Source organism: Oncorhynchus mykiss, chromosome 10 (genome assembly GCF_057628025.1).
Source record: "Oncorhynchus mykiss isolate SJ-2025 chromosome 10, ASM5762802v1, whole genome shotgun sequence".
Lineage (NCBI taxonomy): Eukaryota > Metazoa > Chordata > Actinopteri > Salmoniformes > Salmonidae > Oncorhynchus > Oncorhynchus mykiss.
In genome coordinates, this window is record NC_143031.1 from 11,335,981 (window position 1) to 11,350,000 (window position 14,020).

Below are 14,020 nucleotides of genomic sequence, written 5' to 3' on the forward strand. Positions count from 1 at the left end.
GTGCCTCTTGCTTAGTGGTGTTGCAGACTCTGGGGCCTTTCAGCACAAGTGTATATATACTGAGATTATGTGACAGGTCATGTGACACTTAGATTGCACACAGGTGGACTTTATTTAACTAAGTATGTGACTCCTGAAGGTAATTGGTTGTACCAGATCTTATTTAGGGGCTTCATAGCAAAGGAGGTGAATTCATATACACGCACCACTTTTCCCTTTTTTTCCCCCTTCAGATTCCTTTTTAACAAATTATTTTTTCCATTTCACTTCACCAATTTGGACTATTTTGTGTATGTCCATTACAAGAAATAAAAATAAATATAAATATAAATGACAGGTTGTAACGCAACGAAATAGGAAAAATGCCAAGGGGAATAAATACTTTTGCAAGGCACTGTACTTTCCGAATGCACTGTACATACAGACAGAAAAAACATCCGCTAACATTTTCAATTATTTCAATTATTTAAGTTGTTTAAGTTATAATATATATTATGATCAGGCAAGACAAGATATAAGTGCCTTTAAACGTGGTGTGGTAGTAGGTGCCAGGCGCACAGGTTTGTGTCAAGAACTGCAATGCTGCTGGGTTTTTCACGCTCAACAGTTTCCTGTGTGTATCAAGAACGGTCCACCACTCAAAGGACATCCAGTCAACTTGACACAACTGTGGGAAACATTAGAGTCAACATGGACCATCATCCCTCTGGAATGCTTTCGACACCATGTCGAGTTCATGAGGGCAAAAGGGGGTACAACTCAATATTAGGAAGGTGTTCTTAATGTTTGGTATACTCAGTGTATAGAAGATCTGGCACATGGACTCATCTTGACATCAGACAACTTTTAACATCTGAACATCTGATTTTGGATTGCAATGTCCAGGGCCATTTCTAGCATTTTTGGTGGGCCCCCCCCCCATCTCGCGGACAAGATATTTTAGCTGCCCCGTCTTGGTGGTGGAGAGAAAAATGTGTGGCTTCAACGTTAATTGCGTGGAAAAAAATGTTGCAGTTTTAAAGCACATTTTCTGTAAATCCATTTTTTTTTCATGGGGAAGAGAAAACATTTAGCAGATTTAAAATTAATTTCATGCAATTCTACTCATTTTGCCATGGGGCGGAGAGAACACTGCTGTTTTACAGCTAATTTCCTGCAATGCTACACATTTTGCCATGTCTTATGCAATGTTCATATGATATCTGAGTGAGAGTGACTAAATCAATGGGGTACTCCTGGAGGTGTTGGTGCCTAGGTAGCTTGGGTGCCCGGTCAGTAATTCGGCCATGATTATTAAAAGGTTTAGATAGCTGTCAAGACTAATGTTAGCTGACATGGGCTAATTGAGTTAACTTCAGCGACTGACATAACAAGACGAAAACTGTCCTACTATCAATCCTAACTAAACAGTACATTGAGTTGAGGCCAATGACTATTGAAGTGGCCGTTTATGTCTAGAAACGGCACTGGCAATGTCAATTTTAATGTTATTTCTCCTCAGTTATACTTAACTGCTCCTCAGTTCTACTTTCTAACCAAGTGGGAATGTGGTAATTACCAGTTGCGAAGTCGTAAATACGAGTTGTGTGCTTTCACGTTTTGAACTGGGAAATACCATCAAACATGGTGGTCATTAGAAGGTTTGTAAGTGTTTTGCTCTTTTTTGGCCGACGAAAAGTATATCCAGAGCTGCTTTCACTTTCTAAATCAAAAGGAAGATGAACAGAATCAATAAACTACTGCTGATGACGCCGCCATGCTTAATGTCTTTTTTTGTTGACAAATTACGTCACAGATGTGCATGGGGAGAACGGGGATGATAGATGAGTTTCCCACTTGTAATTATCAATTGAATTGGCGTTCAAGTGGATTTCTCCAGTCATATGCTGTTATTTACAAAGTTACTAGATGATGTGAAGGCAGTTTTATAGAGATGGCAATGTTTTTATGCAGGGGGAGAGATACAGACATGCACCGTAAATGTTGGGCGGATTATTTACTGTAATCCGATTCGATTTTTTTTTTTTTATAATCCGGGTTGATTACAGTTACTTCATTTAGCTATCCCGAAACATGTAATCCGTTACTACCCAACCCTGCCGCACAGTTATAGCGTCAGGTCCCTAGATGGCGATAAAGACTAAGAAAATACATTTTAGTGAGGTTTGTGGTTTTATTCAAATCGGCCAAAACAAATGTGGGATTTCATTCAAAAATCCACCTAGTGGTGCCGTTTGCAAGTATAAAGTGAGGAGGCAGTGTTTGGGTTTGGGGGCTGGGCTGCCTATGTAATCTGCTAGTCTCTGCCTACTTTCTCGCATCAGCACCACCAAGCTTTGATTGCGTTTTAGCCCGGTCTGCCTGCATCTGCGTTCCTTGCCTCGCGTCTTAGATAGTAGCCTACAAAACAGCAGACGAAGAAACGAAAAAGGATTTATAGAAGTGTGTCCATCGTAAGTAGATGTTTTTATTTGACATATTCTGTTTTTGGACGCTAAGGACGAAGTAGTCTAGGCTAGGTTACTGCAGGTGTAGCCCTATGAACATAGCCCGATAACATAGTATTTATTTTGATGCCTGCTGCATGGCGTTGGAAAAGGTGATTTTCCACCTTTTTAAAATATATAATATATTCATTTTGATACATTAGATGGGGGAAATGATATCTCAAGTTAGCCTGCACACCCACGTATTTAATTTATCAAATATGTTGAATAATTAAACGGGGTTTCATAGCGTCTTATTACCCTGTTACAATATTTGATGTTATTATGAAGTTAAAGTTGAAATCCAAATGTAGGTCATTTAAATGTTTAAATAAACTTGGTTGGATTAAATAACAAACGTATCGATTTGCGTGGTCAGTTGATGTTTTATTGTTTAATAAATGACACACGAACAATGAACTAACATAGTTTTTGTTATATTTACAGCATCTGCTTGAGAAGTGTACTATTTTCTATTAGTAAAGATGGTTAAACTGGGGAGCAATCTAGAAGACAAAGGCGCTAAACCGGTCAGTGTGGAGGATGGTTTCCAAAACGTGCCGCTCATCACCCCTCTGGACGTCGGTAACCTCCAGTATGGAGCCCCAGACAAGGTAAAATGGACTATCTGTCTGCTCTGCTCTCCGACTCACTCCATGATTTATTGCCATTGCCATTACGTAATTGAACAGAAATCCCATCTTTCTGTCATCTCAATTGCCCTCTTGCTTCCTTTGTTTAAAGCACCTATTAAGGAAGCAGGTGTATAACTGGGATGTACATGTTCCATTCAAGGAAGCCAGCAAACATGTAAATCTCTAATTTACTTTGACAAGAGGGTTTATTTTTTGGGTCCAGCACTGACGACTTCTGCTGCTTATTACACAGAATGATGATGCATGAATCACTGAACTGAATGTGATTGATATGATTGATATGAGTAATGCTATTTGTAATTGTTTAATAATGCATATAATTGAATCTTACTTTGAAGGGATTTTCAATCATAACAGCTGATCGGCTAGTGTTCTCCATATGAACGCAGCAGTTTTTTTAAACATGTTCATAGGAGTGAAGGACAGGTCCTTTGTTGTGTTGTCACAAGGCATATCTGCTGATGTCATTTCATTCATGTTTTACTTCAGCAGGGAATGCTGATATTAATTTGACATTGAGGATGTAAAGAAATAACTGTCCTCTCTCTGTGATTTATTTGTCAGCTCCCAGCTGATCATGAGGCTGGCTCTTGGTTTATTTGATCGACAGCACAGCAGGGCCCGTGGCCCCATGCAGGCCGAGCCCGTCACTCTATAGTAACCATTAGGAGAAGAACCGTGACACTTTTGCAGAGTGGTGCTTCAGCCCTCGTCTTGTATTCTGCTGTTGAAGGCACAATCTCCCAGTACACCTGCTAACTGGAGTGGCCTGTCACTCCACACAGACTTGCAGCATTACAAAAGAGCCCTGTGTCATATTTCACTAGGGGGGCAGGGTCACAATAGCAGGTCCAGCCTCTCCTTCCACAACAGTGTTATAAAGGGAGACTCTGGGGAGACGGAGCACCATTCAGAATTTTCAATGCGTTGATTCATGCCTCTCAAGTGTCATATAAGATATACCATTCAGAGGGTCAAAATGGGTCAAGAGCAGTGCTATTGGGCTGTGATTACGGGAACAGCTGCTTTAGAGAACATGTCAAAATGGATAAGTACATAATTGCTGGTTGTTTGGAGATGGAGTTGTTGAAGTGGACTAGGTACCATGCCAATACATTTCCCCAGGGTGGTTGGATAACTAGAAAAAATATGAAGACTCTACTTTGCATACAGCCTTGGAAAATGCAGTTGAGTTATTTATTTTAATGGAAAATTATTGACATTTGAAACAATGCAGTGAAGACTCATTTCATAATGTGTTTACAGTGGTCCTGTGTTTCCCGAACAGTGAAAATGACATGAAATTACATGACATGACATCAGAGGGTTTGAATAGTCTTTGTTGTCTCTATGAATAATGGACATCAATGTCTCCAGATTCCCCTCAAAGCGCTGTCATTCTAGTATCTAGTTCGTTCCTGACAGAGATTGAGAGGTGGTCTAGGCAGGCTCTCAGAGCTCTGGAGGGCAGTGGTGTGTGTAGACTAGACACAGTGTAGTCTTGTTGGGCTACAGATGATGCATAGCTCTGGGTACAGTTCACATTCTGCTGCATTCCCTAGATTCCATGTTCACCGTCTGGTTAAAAACCTCCCTAGCCTGAGGTGATGTTACCATGTTTTCTCAGAGATTCGTGGCTGTATGTTATACGGAAATAATGTATTTTTATGGGGTGGATCAGCTTTAACATTGCAGATAGATTGCAGTGTCTATCAATGTAATTGTCTGCATTATTTACAATCCACCATATATATTTTGTTTATAAATATAGATATTATTTTAAATATATTTAATATGTTTTCCTTTATTATTTTCCCCTAACCCTACCACCCCTCCCCTAATTGGAGTAAACTAATGGACAACAACACTTAGGCTTCTACTTCCAGTTTATACATACTAAATAACAGTGGAGGCTGCTGCGGGGAGGACGGCTCATAGTAATGACTCGCTGGAACGGAGCGAATGGAATGGCATCAAACATATGGAAACCATGTGTTTGATGTATTTGATACCATTCCACCAATTCCGCTCCAGCCATTACCACGAGCCTGTCCTCCTCAATTACGGTGCCACCAACCTCCTGTGCCATATACATTTCATGGACGCAGTATATTTTACATTAATTATCTTTTATTTGTCTTTAGTCCCACCCTTCAGCTCCCCTCAACACCTCCCATCTATCTCTGAACACCATCCAGTCCCACCCTTCAGCTCCCCTCAACACCTCCCATCTATCTCTGAACACCATCCAGTCCCACCCTTCAGCTCCCCTCAACACCTCCCATCTATCTCTGAACACCATCCAGTCCCATCCTTCAGCTCCCCTCAACACCTCCCATCTATCTCTGAACACCATCCAGTCCCACCCTTCAGCTCCCCTCAACACCTCCCATCTATCTCTGAACACCATCCAGTCCCACCCTTCAGCTCCCCTCAACACCTCCCATCTATCTCTGAACACCATCCAGTCCCACCCTTCAGCTCCCCTCAACACCTCCCATCTATCTCTGAACACCATCCAGTCCCACCCTTCAGCTCCCCTCAACACCTCCCATCTATCTCTGAACATCATCCAGTCCCACCCTTCAGCTCCCCTCAACACCTCCCATCTATCTCTGAACATCATCCAGTCCCACCCTTCAGCTCCCCTCAACACCTCCCATCTATCTCTGAACACCATCCAGTCCCACCCTTCAGCTCCCCTCAACACCTCCCATCTATCTCTGAACACCATCCAGTCCCACCCTTCAGCTCCCCTCAACACCTCCCATCTATCTCTGAACACCATCCAGTCCCACCCTTCAGCTCCCCTCAACACCTCCCATCTATCTCTGAACATCATTTAATTTATATTTGCCATATATTGCTCAAGTGTTCTGTGATGTTTCACAAAAGTTCTGAACCTTTCTATTCTCGTAGTTTTCTACAGATTGTAAATTAAAGATACACATTTTAGGTAAGAGTATTATTATACTATTGATCGATTGACTATGACTTTTCACATCACCCAGCAGTGCTATTCGCAGAGTTAACTCCAGGTAAATGTTGCAATTCTTCAGCCATTGCTGAACCTGGGACCAAAAACAAGCTACATGTGGACAATAACAAAAAAGAAAATCAAATGATTCTTCCTTTTCGCAGCAAAATGTCACCGTTTATCAGGTGAATATAAAACAATGACTGAAATAGATGGAAGTGAAAGTCAACCATGACACCCTCTATGGATATTATTACAGAGAGTGGCCTAGAGGTCTAAAGGGCATTTACATTGTACCTTCAAACATAACTCAAAACACGGTGGGGTTGAGTCTATTCTGTCATCATGTGTTGGAGGAGTTACCAGGGAGCTACAGCTGTTGATATCCCTCTAAGTCTAACCAGGGCTGCACAGGGCTGCACAGGGCTACACAGGACTGGACAGGACTACACAGAGCTACACAGGGCTAAGCACGGCTGGACAGGACTATACAGGGCTGGACAGGACTACACAGAGCTACACAGGGCTGGAAAGGACTACACAGAGCTACACAGGGCTACACAGGACTGGACAGGACTACACAGAGCTACACAGGGCTAAGCACGGCTGGACAGGACTATACAGGGCTGGACAGGACTACACAGAGTTACACAGGGCTAAGCACGGCTGGACAGGACTATACAGGGCTGGACAGGACTACACAGAGCTACACAGGGCTGGACAGGACTACACAGGGCTGGACAGGACTACACAGGGCTTAGCACGGCTGGACAGGACTATACAGGGCTAAGCACGGCTGGACAGGACTATACAGGGCTAGACATGGCTGGCCTGGACTATACAGGGCTGGACAGGACTACACAGAGCTACACAGGGCTTAGCACGGCTGGACAGGACTATACAGGGCTGGACAGGACTACACAGAGCTACACAGGGCTGGAAAGGACTACACAGAGCTACACAGGGCTACACAGGGCTGGACAGGACTACACAGAGCTACACAGGGCTAAGCACTGCTGGACAGGACTATACAGGGCTGGACAGGACTACACAGAGCTACACAGGGCTGGACAGGACTACACAGGGCTAAGCACGGCTGGACAGGACTATACAGGGCTAGACAGGACTACACAGAGCTACACAGGGCTTAGCACGGCTGGACAGGACTATACAGGGCTGGACAGGACTACACAGAGCTACACAGGGCTGGACAGGACTACACAAAGCTACACAGGGCTGGACAGGACTACACAGGGCTAAGCACGGCTGGACAGGACTATACAGGGCTAGACAGGACTACACAGGGCTGGACAGGACTACACAGAGCTACACAGGGCTTAGCACGACTACACAGGGCTGGACAGGGCTAGACATAGCTAGACAGGATTGGCCAGGGCTACACAGAGCTAGACAGGGCATCACAGGGCTACACAGGGCTAGACAGGGCTGGACAGGGCTACACAGAGCTAGACAGGGCTACATAGGGCTAGCCAGGGCTACACAGGGCTGGACAGGGCTACACAGGGCTAGACAGGGCTACACAGGGCTAGACAGGGCTACACAGGGCTAGACAGGGCTAGACAGGGCTGGACAGGGCTGGACAGGGCTAGACAGGTCTAGACAGGGCTGGACAGGGCTACACAGGGCTGGACAGGGCTGGACAGGGCTACACAGGGCTGGACAGGGCTACACAGGGCTGGACAGGGCTACACAGGGCTAGACAGGGGAACAAACAGGCCAGGGAAACAAAATTCTCTGTGGGTCAGTGCTGAGAGGAATTAGACCTGATCCCATCTGGATGGCCAGTGACGTGCCTGCAGGCCGCAGGGTCTCCAATATCTTGATTGGGTGGGAAACCAGCAGAGTAACTGAGCTGTGGAGTGTAATGAAGGGTGGTACATGCAGCACTTTGAATCAATCGTTTTCATAAGAATTCAGGCCCCAGGCCAAGCCTTTGATTGCACTTCTTTGAGAAAAAGCTGCTGTTTTACAGGGTGAGCTGGATGACCCATCACTTGGCCCAAACATCTAAGAGCTTGTTGGTTATTGGATGAGGGATGCCATGTTGTGACTGTGCAAGTGGGTCATCTAATACTCACCTGGAGTTTCCTCTCAGAATAACTGCAGTGTTTCTTAGAAAAGTGTACACACCAAAGCATAAAGGAGAATCTAGCAGAATATGTAAAGACCATATTTGGGGACTTTTTTTTTGTTATCTTGCTAGTCTTATTATCTTGGTAGGTTTATTATTTTGAGTTTCTTTGGAGTTTCACCTCCTTATTCCTTGTAGCAGTGATGCAGTCATTCATGTGCATTATTCAGACAGGAAGTCATTGGGTGTGTCCCAAATGGTAGCCTATTCCCTATTTGGTTCACTACTTTGACTAGGACCCTATCCCTAAAAGTAGTGCACTAAATAGGGAATAGGGTGCCATTTGGGACGTATCCATATAATGACATAAAATGTGATCCTGTTCTAGGATTAGACAACAATCTCTCTGTAATCTTATTATCAGCCTTTTGATGTACAGTGGGGCAAAAAAAGTATTTAGTCAGCCACCAATTGTGCAAGTTCTCCCACTTAAAAAGATGAGAAAGACCTGTAATTTTCATCATAGGTACACTTCAACTATGACAGACAAAATGAGAAAGAAAAATCCAGAAATCACATTGTAGGGATTTTTTAATGAATTTATTTGCAAATTATGGTGGAAAATAAGTATTTGGTCACCTACAAGCAAGCAAGATTTCTGGCTCTCACAGACCTGTAACTTCTTCTTTAAGAGGCTCCTCTGTCCTCCAATCGTTACCTGTATTAATGGCACCTGTTTGAACTTGTTATCAGTTTAAAAGACACCTGTCCACAACCTCAAACAGTCACACTCCAAACTCCACTATGGCCAAGACCAAAGAGCGGTCCAAGGACACCAGAAACAAAATTGTAGACCTGCACCAGGCTGGGAAGACTGAATCTGCAATAGGTAAGCAGCTTGGTTTGAAGAAATCAACTGTGGGAGCAATTATTAGGAAATGGAAGACATACAAGACCACTGATAATCTCCCTCGATCTGGGGCTCCACGCAAGATCTCACCCCGTGGGGTGAAAATGATCACAAGAACGGTGGGCAAAAATCCCAGAACCACACGGGGGGACCTAGTGAATGACCTGCAGAGAGCTGGGACCAAAGTAACAAAGCCTACCATCAGTAACACATTATGCCGCCAGGGACTCAAATCCTGCAGTGCCAGACGTGTCCCCCTGCTTAAGCCAGTACATGTCCAGGCCCGTCTGAAGTTTGCTAGAGAGCATTTGGATGATCCAGAAGAAGATTGGGAGAATGTCATATGGTCAGATGAAACCAAAATATAACTTTTTGGTAAAAACTCAACTCGTCGTGTTTGGAGGACAAAGAATACTGAGTTGCATCCAAAGAACACCATACCTACTGTGAAGCATGGGGTTGGAAACATCATGCTTTGGGGCTGTTTTTCTGCAAAGGGAACGGGACGACTGATTCGTGTAAAGGAAAGAATGAATGGGGCCATGTATCGTGAGATTTTGAGTGAAAACCTCCTTCCATCAGCAAGGGCATTGAAGATGAAACGTGGCTGGGTCTTTCAGCATGACAATGATCCCAAACACACCGCCCGGGCAACGAAGGAGTGGCTTTGTAAGAAGCATTTCAAGGTCCTGGAGTGGCCTAGCCAGTCTCCAGATCTCAACCCTATAGAAAATCTTTGGAGAGAGTTGAAAGTCCTTGTTGCCCAGCAACATCCTCAAAGCATCACTGCTCTAGAGGAGATCTGCATTGAGGAATGGGCCAAAATACCAGCAACAGTGTGTGAAAACCTTGTGAAGACTTACAGAAACGTTTGACCTGTGTCATTGCCAAAAAAGAGTATATAACAAAGTATTGAGATAAACTTTTGTTATGACCAAATACTTATTTTCCACCATAATTTGCAAGTACATTCATAAAAAATCCTACAATGTGATTTCTGGATTTTTTTTCCTAATTTTGTCTGTCATAGTTGAAGTGTACTATGATGGAAATTACAGGCCTCTCTCATCTTTTTAAGTGGGAGAACTTGCACAATTGGTGGCTGACTAAATACTTTTTTCCCCAATGTAGGTAAATTATAATGCAAATACAGTCCGTTTGATTATCTGACTCAGTGGAGCTCCTAGGATGACCTACTGTACCTGGGGAACTGCATGTCCTCACCCAAGGGTAGCGTACATATTGCTTTTTCCCCATGAATGAGAAATGAAATGCCAGTGGTAATGATAACAGTGTCTCTAAAAAAAGACAGAGAGGCATGGGGTGCAGACAGCCTGGTATTTCAGGGGGGAAATGAAATGTCAACATGATGGGGGAAGAAGTTAGAGAGGCTGTAATTGCAGAGTTCAGGGCAAGTAGCTGAGTCTCTTGGAGACTTCAGGACAATATAATGCCGTTAATTCCAGGTTGTGCTGTGGAGAGAGGAGGTACCAACGGTTTGTGGAAGGTACAATTATTTGGTCCTATTATTGGAAGCGCTAGCGCCATTCAGTTCCTGTAATTTGTCAAGTTAGAGAGGTCCAGGGGAAGAGTGTCTGCAGATGGATATCTGAGAGGAACAGTACAGTCACAGTGGCCTGTACCAGTGATAAGGAACCAGCAGTACAGTCACAGTGGCCTGTACCAGTGATAAGGAACCAGCAGTACAGTCACAGTGGCCTGTACCAGTGATAAGGAACCAGCAGTACAGTCACAGTGGCCTGTACCAGTGATAAGGAACCAGCAGTACAGTCACAGTGGCCTGTACCAGTGATAAGGAACCAGCAGTACAGTCCCAGTGGCCTGTACCAGTGATAAGGAACCAGCAGTACAGTCACAGTGGCCTGTACCAGTGATAAGGAACCAGCAGTACAATGTGCTGAATTCATTAGTCATTTACTGCAGAGTATACTTTCTGATGAAATCTTCAATGTGACTTTCATACAAGCAGCACAATGAGGCTCACCTGGATGTTTTTACATTTTTAATTGATCCTTTATTTGACTAGGCAAGTCAGTTAAGAAGGTTGTGATACAGCCCGGGATCGAACCAGGGTCTGTAGTGACGCCTCTAGCAGTGAGATGCAGTGCCTTAAACCGCTGCGCCACTCGGGAGCACTCAGGATGTAATCACGTGCACATTTTTATCTCTCTCTCCCCCTCTGTGTTTTGACTGCTATTCTGAGCCAATTTCAGTGAAGAATGGCAGAGTGACATTACTGGGACAGGCCTCTGCTTACCCAACTCTCTGTTCCTCTACATCGTGTTAAAAGAGAGTGGATTGGTTCTGATTGGGGTGCATCATACAGGCCAGTGCCTAAAATAGCCAACCCCTGACAGTTGCTTGGCAGAGACAGAGGTTAGAGTTTTTATGTTTCTCTCTCTGCCCTTGAATAGATAACACAGTGATGACATAACACGGTGATGACGTAAGAGTAAGACTGCGCGGTATGATGGCTCTGTCTATCTGAAGTCCAGCTAACCCCTAAGGGACATTTTTTTGCTGTGTCACTGTAACTGACTGTGTTTTGCCCTCTCATTTCTCTGTAGGTGGTGGTGAAGACACGGACTGAGTACCAGACGGACCAGAAGAAATCCAAGATGAAGGTGCCCAAGGTGGAGGAGTTTACCATCAGCTTCACTGATGGAGTGTCAGAGAGACTCAAGGTACTCTGAAAGTTAATTTCTTAATTCACTGAGACAGACCAACTCTTCCCTCAGCGCTAAGATGCTACGTTGCTACGTTGCTGCCCGCTAGCGTTGTTAATATTAGAATTCCGCTCCTTTCAGCACATATAGTGTTCCTGAGGAGTTATCTTTGGGAATGTATCGACTTCACGGATGCAGATGTAAGTTCCTTAGGATTCCTTAGGAGCTGTACAGGGAACACAATGGTAATTGGGTTGTCATGGTAGCCAGATCTCACGCATAAGCTCATGAGAATCTCTGTAGTACTTGAGCTAGCAAGCTGAAATGTCCGTGTGAATATAACAGTGTGTGATCCACAGTACCTGAGACATACTGGATGTTTCTTCTAGATTTATTACACATTATTAACATACAAAGTAGATACCCAGGTTGAAATTGAAATGGACCTGCAGTTTCTTATAGAGCAGCTCTGTCACTAACAGTGAGAGGAGATCCAGACCGTAGAGTGAAATGGATTGACCTCATCCATAGTTAACACATGCTCTGCTTTCATTAGCCTCAATAGCAGTGGTCATTGTTCCCTCGGCACATCAAATCAATGGGCTGCAATGTCTTATACAGTCCTGAGAGTGAGGTCTAGGGCTGGGAATTGCCAGGGACCTCACAATATGATATTATCAATATACTTAGGTGCCCATACTATACAGTGGGGCAAAAAAGTATTTAGTCAGCCACCAATTGTGCAAGTTTTCCCACTTAAAAAGATGAGAGGCCTGTAATTTTCATCATAGGTACACTTCAACTATGACAGACAAAATGAGAAAAAAAATCCAGAAAATCACATTGTAGGATTTTTAATGAATTTATTAGCAAATTATGGTGGAAAATAAGTATTTGGTCACCTACAAACAAGCAAGATTTCTGGCTTTCACAGACCTGTAACTTCTTCTTTAAGAGGCTCCTCTGTCCTCCACTCGTTACCTGTATTAATGGCACCTGTTTGAACTTGTTATCAGTATAAAAGACACCTGTCCACAACCTCAAACAGTCACACTCCAAACTCCACTATGGCCAAGACCAAAGAGCGGTCCAAGGACACCAGAAACAAAATTGTAGACCTGCACCAGGCTGGGAAGACTGAATCTGCAATCGGTAAACAGCTTGGTTTGAAGAAATCAACTGTGGGAGCAATTATTAGGAATTGGAAGACATACAAGACCACTGATAATCTCCCTCGATCTGGGGCTCCACGCAGGATCTCACCCCGTGGGGTCAAAATGATCACAAGAACGGTGAGCAAAAATCCCAGAACCACACGGGGGGACATAGTGAATGACCTTCAGAGAGCTGGGACCAAAGTAACAAAGCCTACCATCAGTAACACACTACGCCGCCAGGGACTCAAATCCTGCAGTGCCAGACGTGTCCCCCTGCTTAAGCCAGTACATGTCCAGGCCCGTCTGAAGTTTGCTAGAGAGCATTTGGATGATCCAGAAGAAGATTGTGAGAATGTCATATGGTCAGATGAAACCAAAATATAACTTTTTGGTCAAAACTCAACTCGTCGTGTTTGGAGGACAAAGAATGCTGAGTTGCATCCAAAGAACACCATACCTACTGTGAAGCATGCGGGTGGAAACATCATGCTTTGGGGCTGTTTTTCTGCAAAGGGACCAGGACGACTGATCCGTGTAAAGGAAAGAATGAATGGGGCCATGTATCGTGAGATTTTGAGTGAAAACCTCCTTCCATCAGCAAGGGCATTGAAGATGAAACGTGGCTGGGTCTTTCAGCATGACAATGATCCCAAACACACAGCCTGGGCAACAAAGGAGTGGCTTCGTAAGAAGCATTTGAAGGTCCTGAGGTGGCCTAGCCAGTCTCCAGATCTCAACCCCATAGAAAATCTTTGGAGGGAGTTGAAAGTCCGTGTTGCTCAGCAACAGCCCAAAAACATCACTGCTCTAGAGGAGATCTGCATGGAGGAATGGGCCAAAATACCAGCAACAGTGTGTGAAAACCTTGTGAAGACTTACAGAAAACGTTTGACCTCTGTCATTACCAACAAAGGGTATATAACAAAGTATTGAGATTAACTTTTGTTATTGACCAAATAGCTATTTTCCACCATAATATGCAAATAAATTCATTAAAAATCCTACAATGTGATTTTCTGGATTTTTTTTCTCATTTTGTCTGTCATAGTTGAAGT

General features: G+C 43.9%; 1 protein-coding gene across 1 annotated transcript in view; it reads left to right on the forward strand.

The window, feature by feature from the left end:
• The first annotated feature begins 1,709 nt into the window (after nt 1–1,709).
• LOC110533341 (neuronal vesicle trafficking-associated protein 2) overlaps nt 1,710–14,020 on the forward strand; it is a 46,272-nt gene continuing 33,961 nt past the window's right edge. The window contains exons 1-3 of the mRNA XM_036989699.2: nt 1,710–2,453; nt 2,934–3,100; nt 11,710–11,826. Coding sequence (XP_036845594.1) covers nt 2,972–3,100; nt 11,710–11,826 — 246 coding nt within the window. The 5' untranslated portion in view covers nt 1,710–2,453; nt 2,934–2,971. The remainder of the gene's footprint in view (nt 2,454–2,933; nt 3,101–11,709; nt 11,827–14,020) is intronic.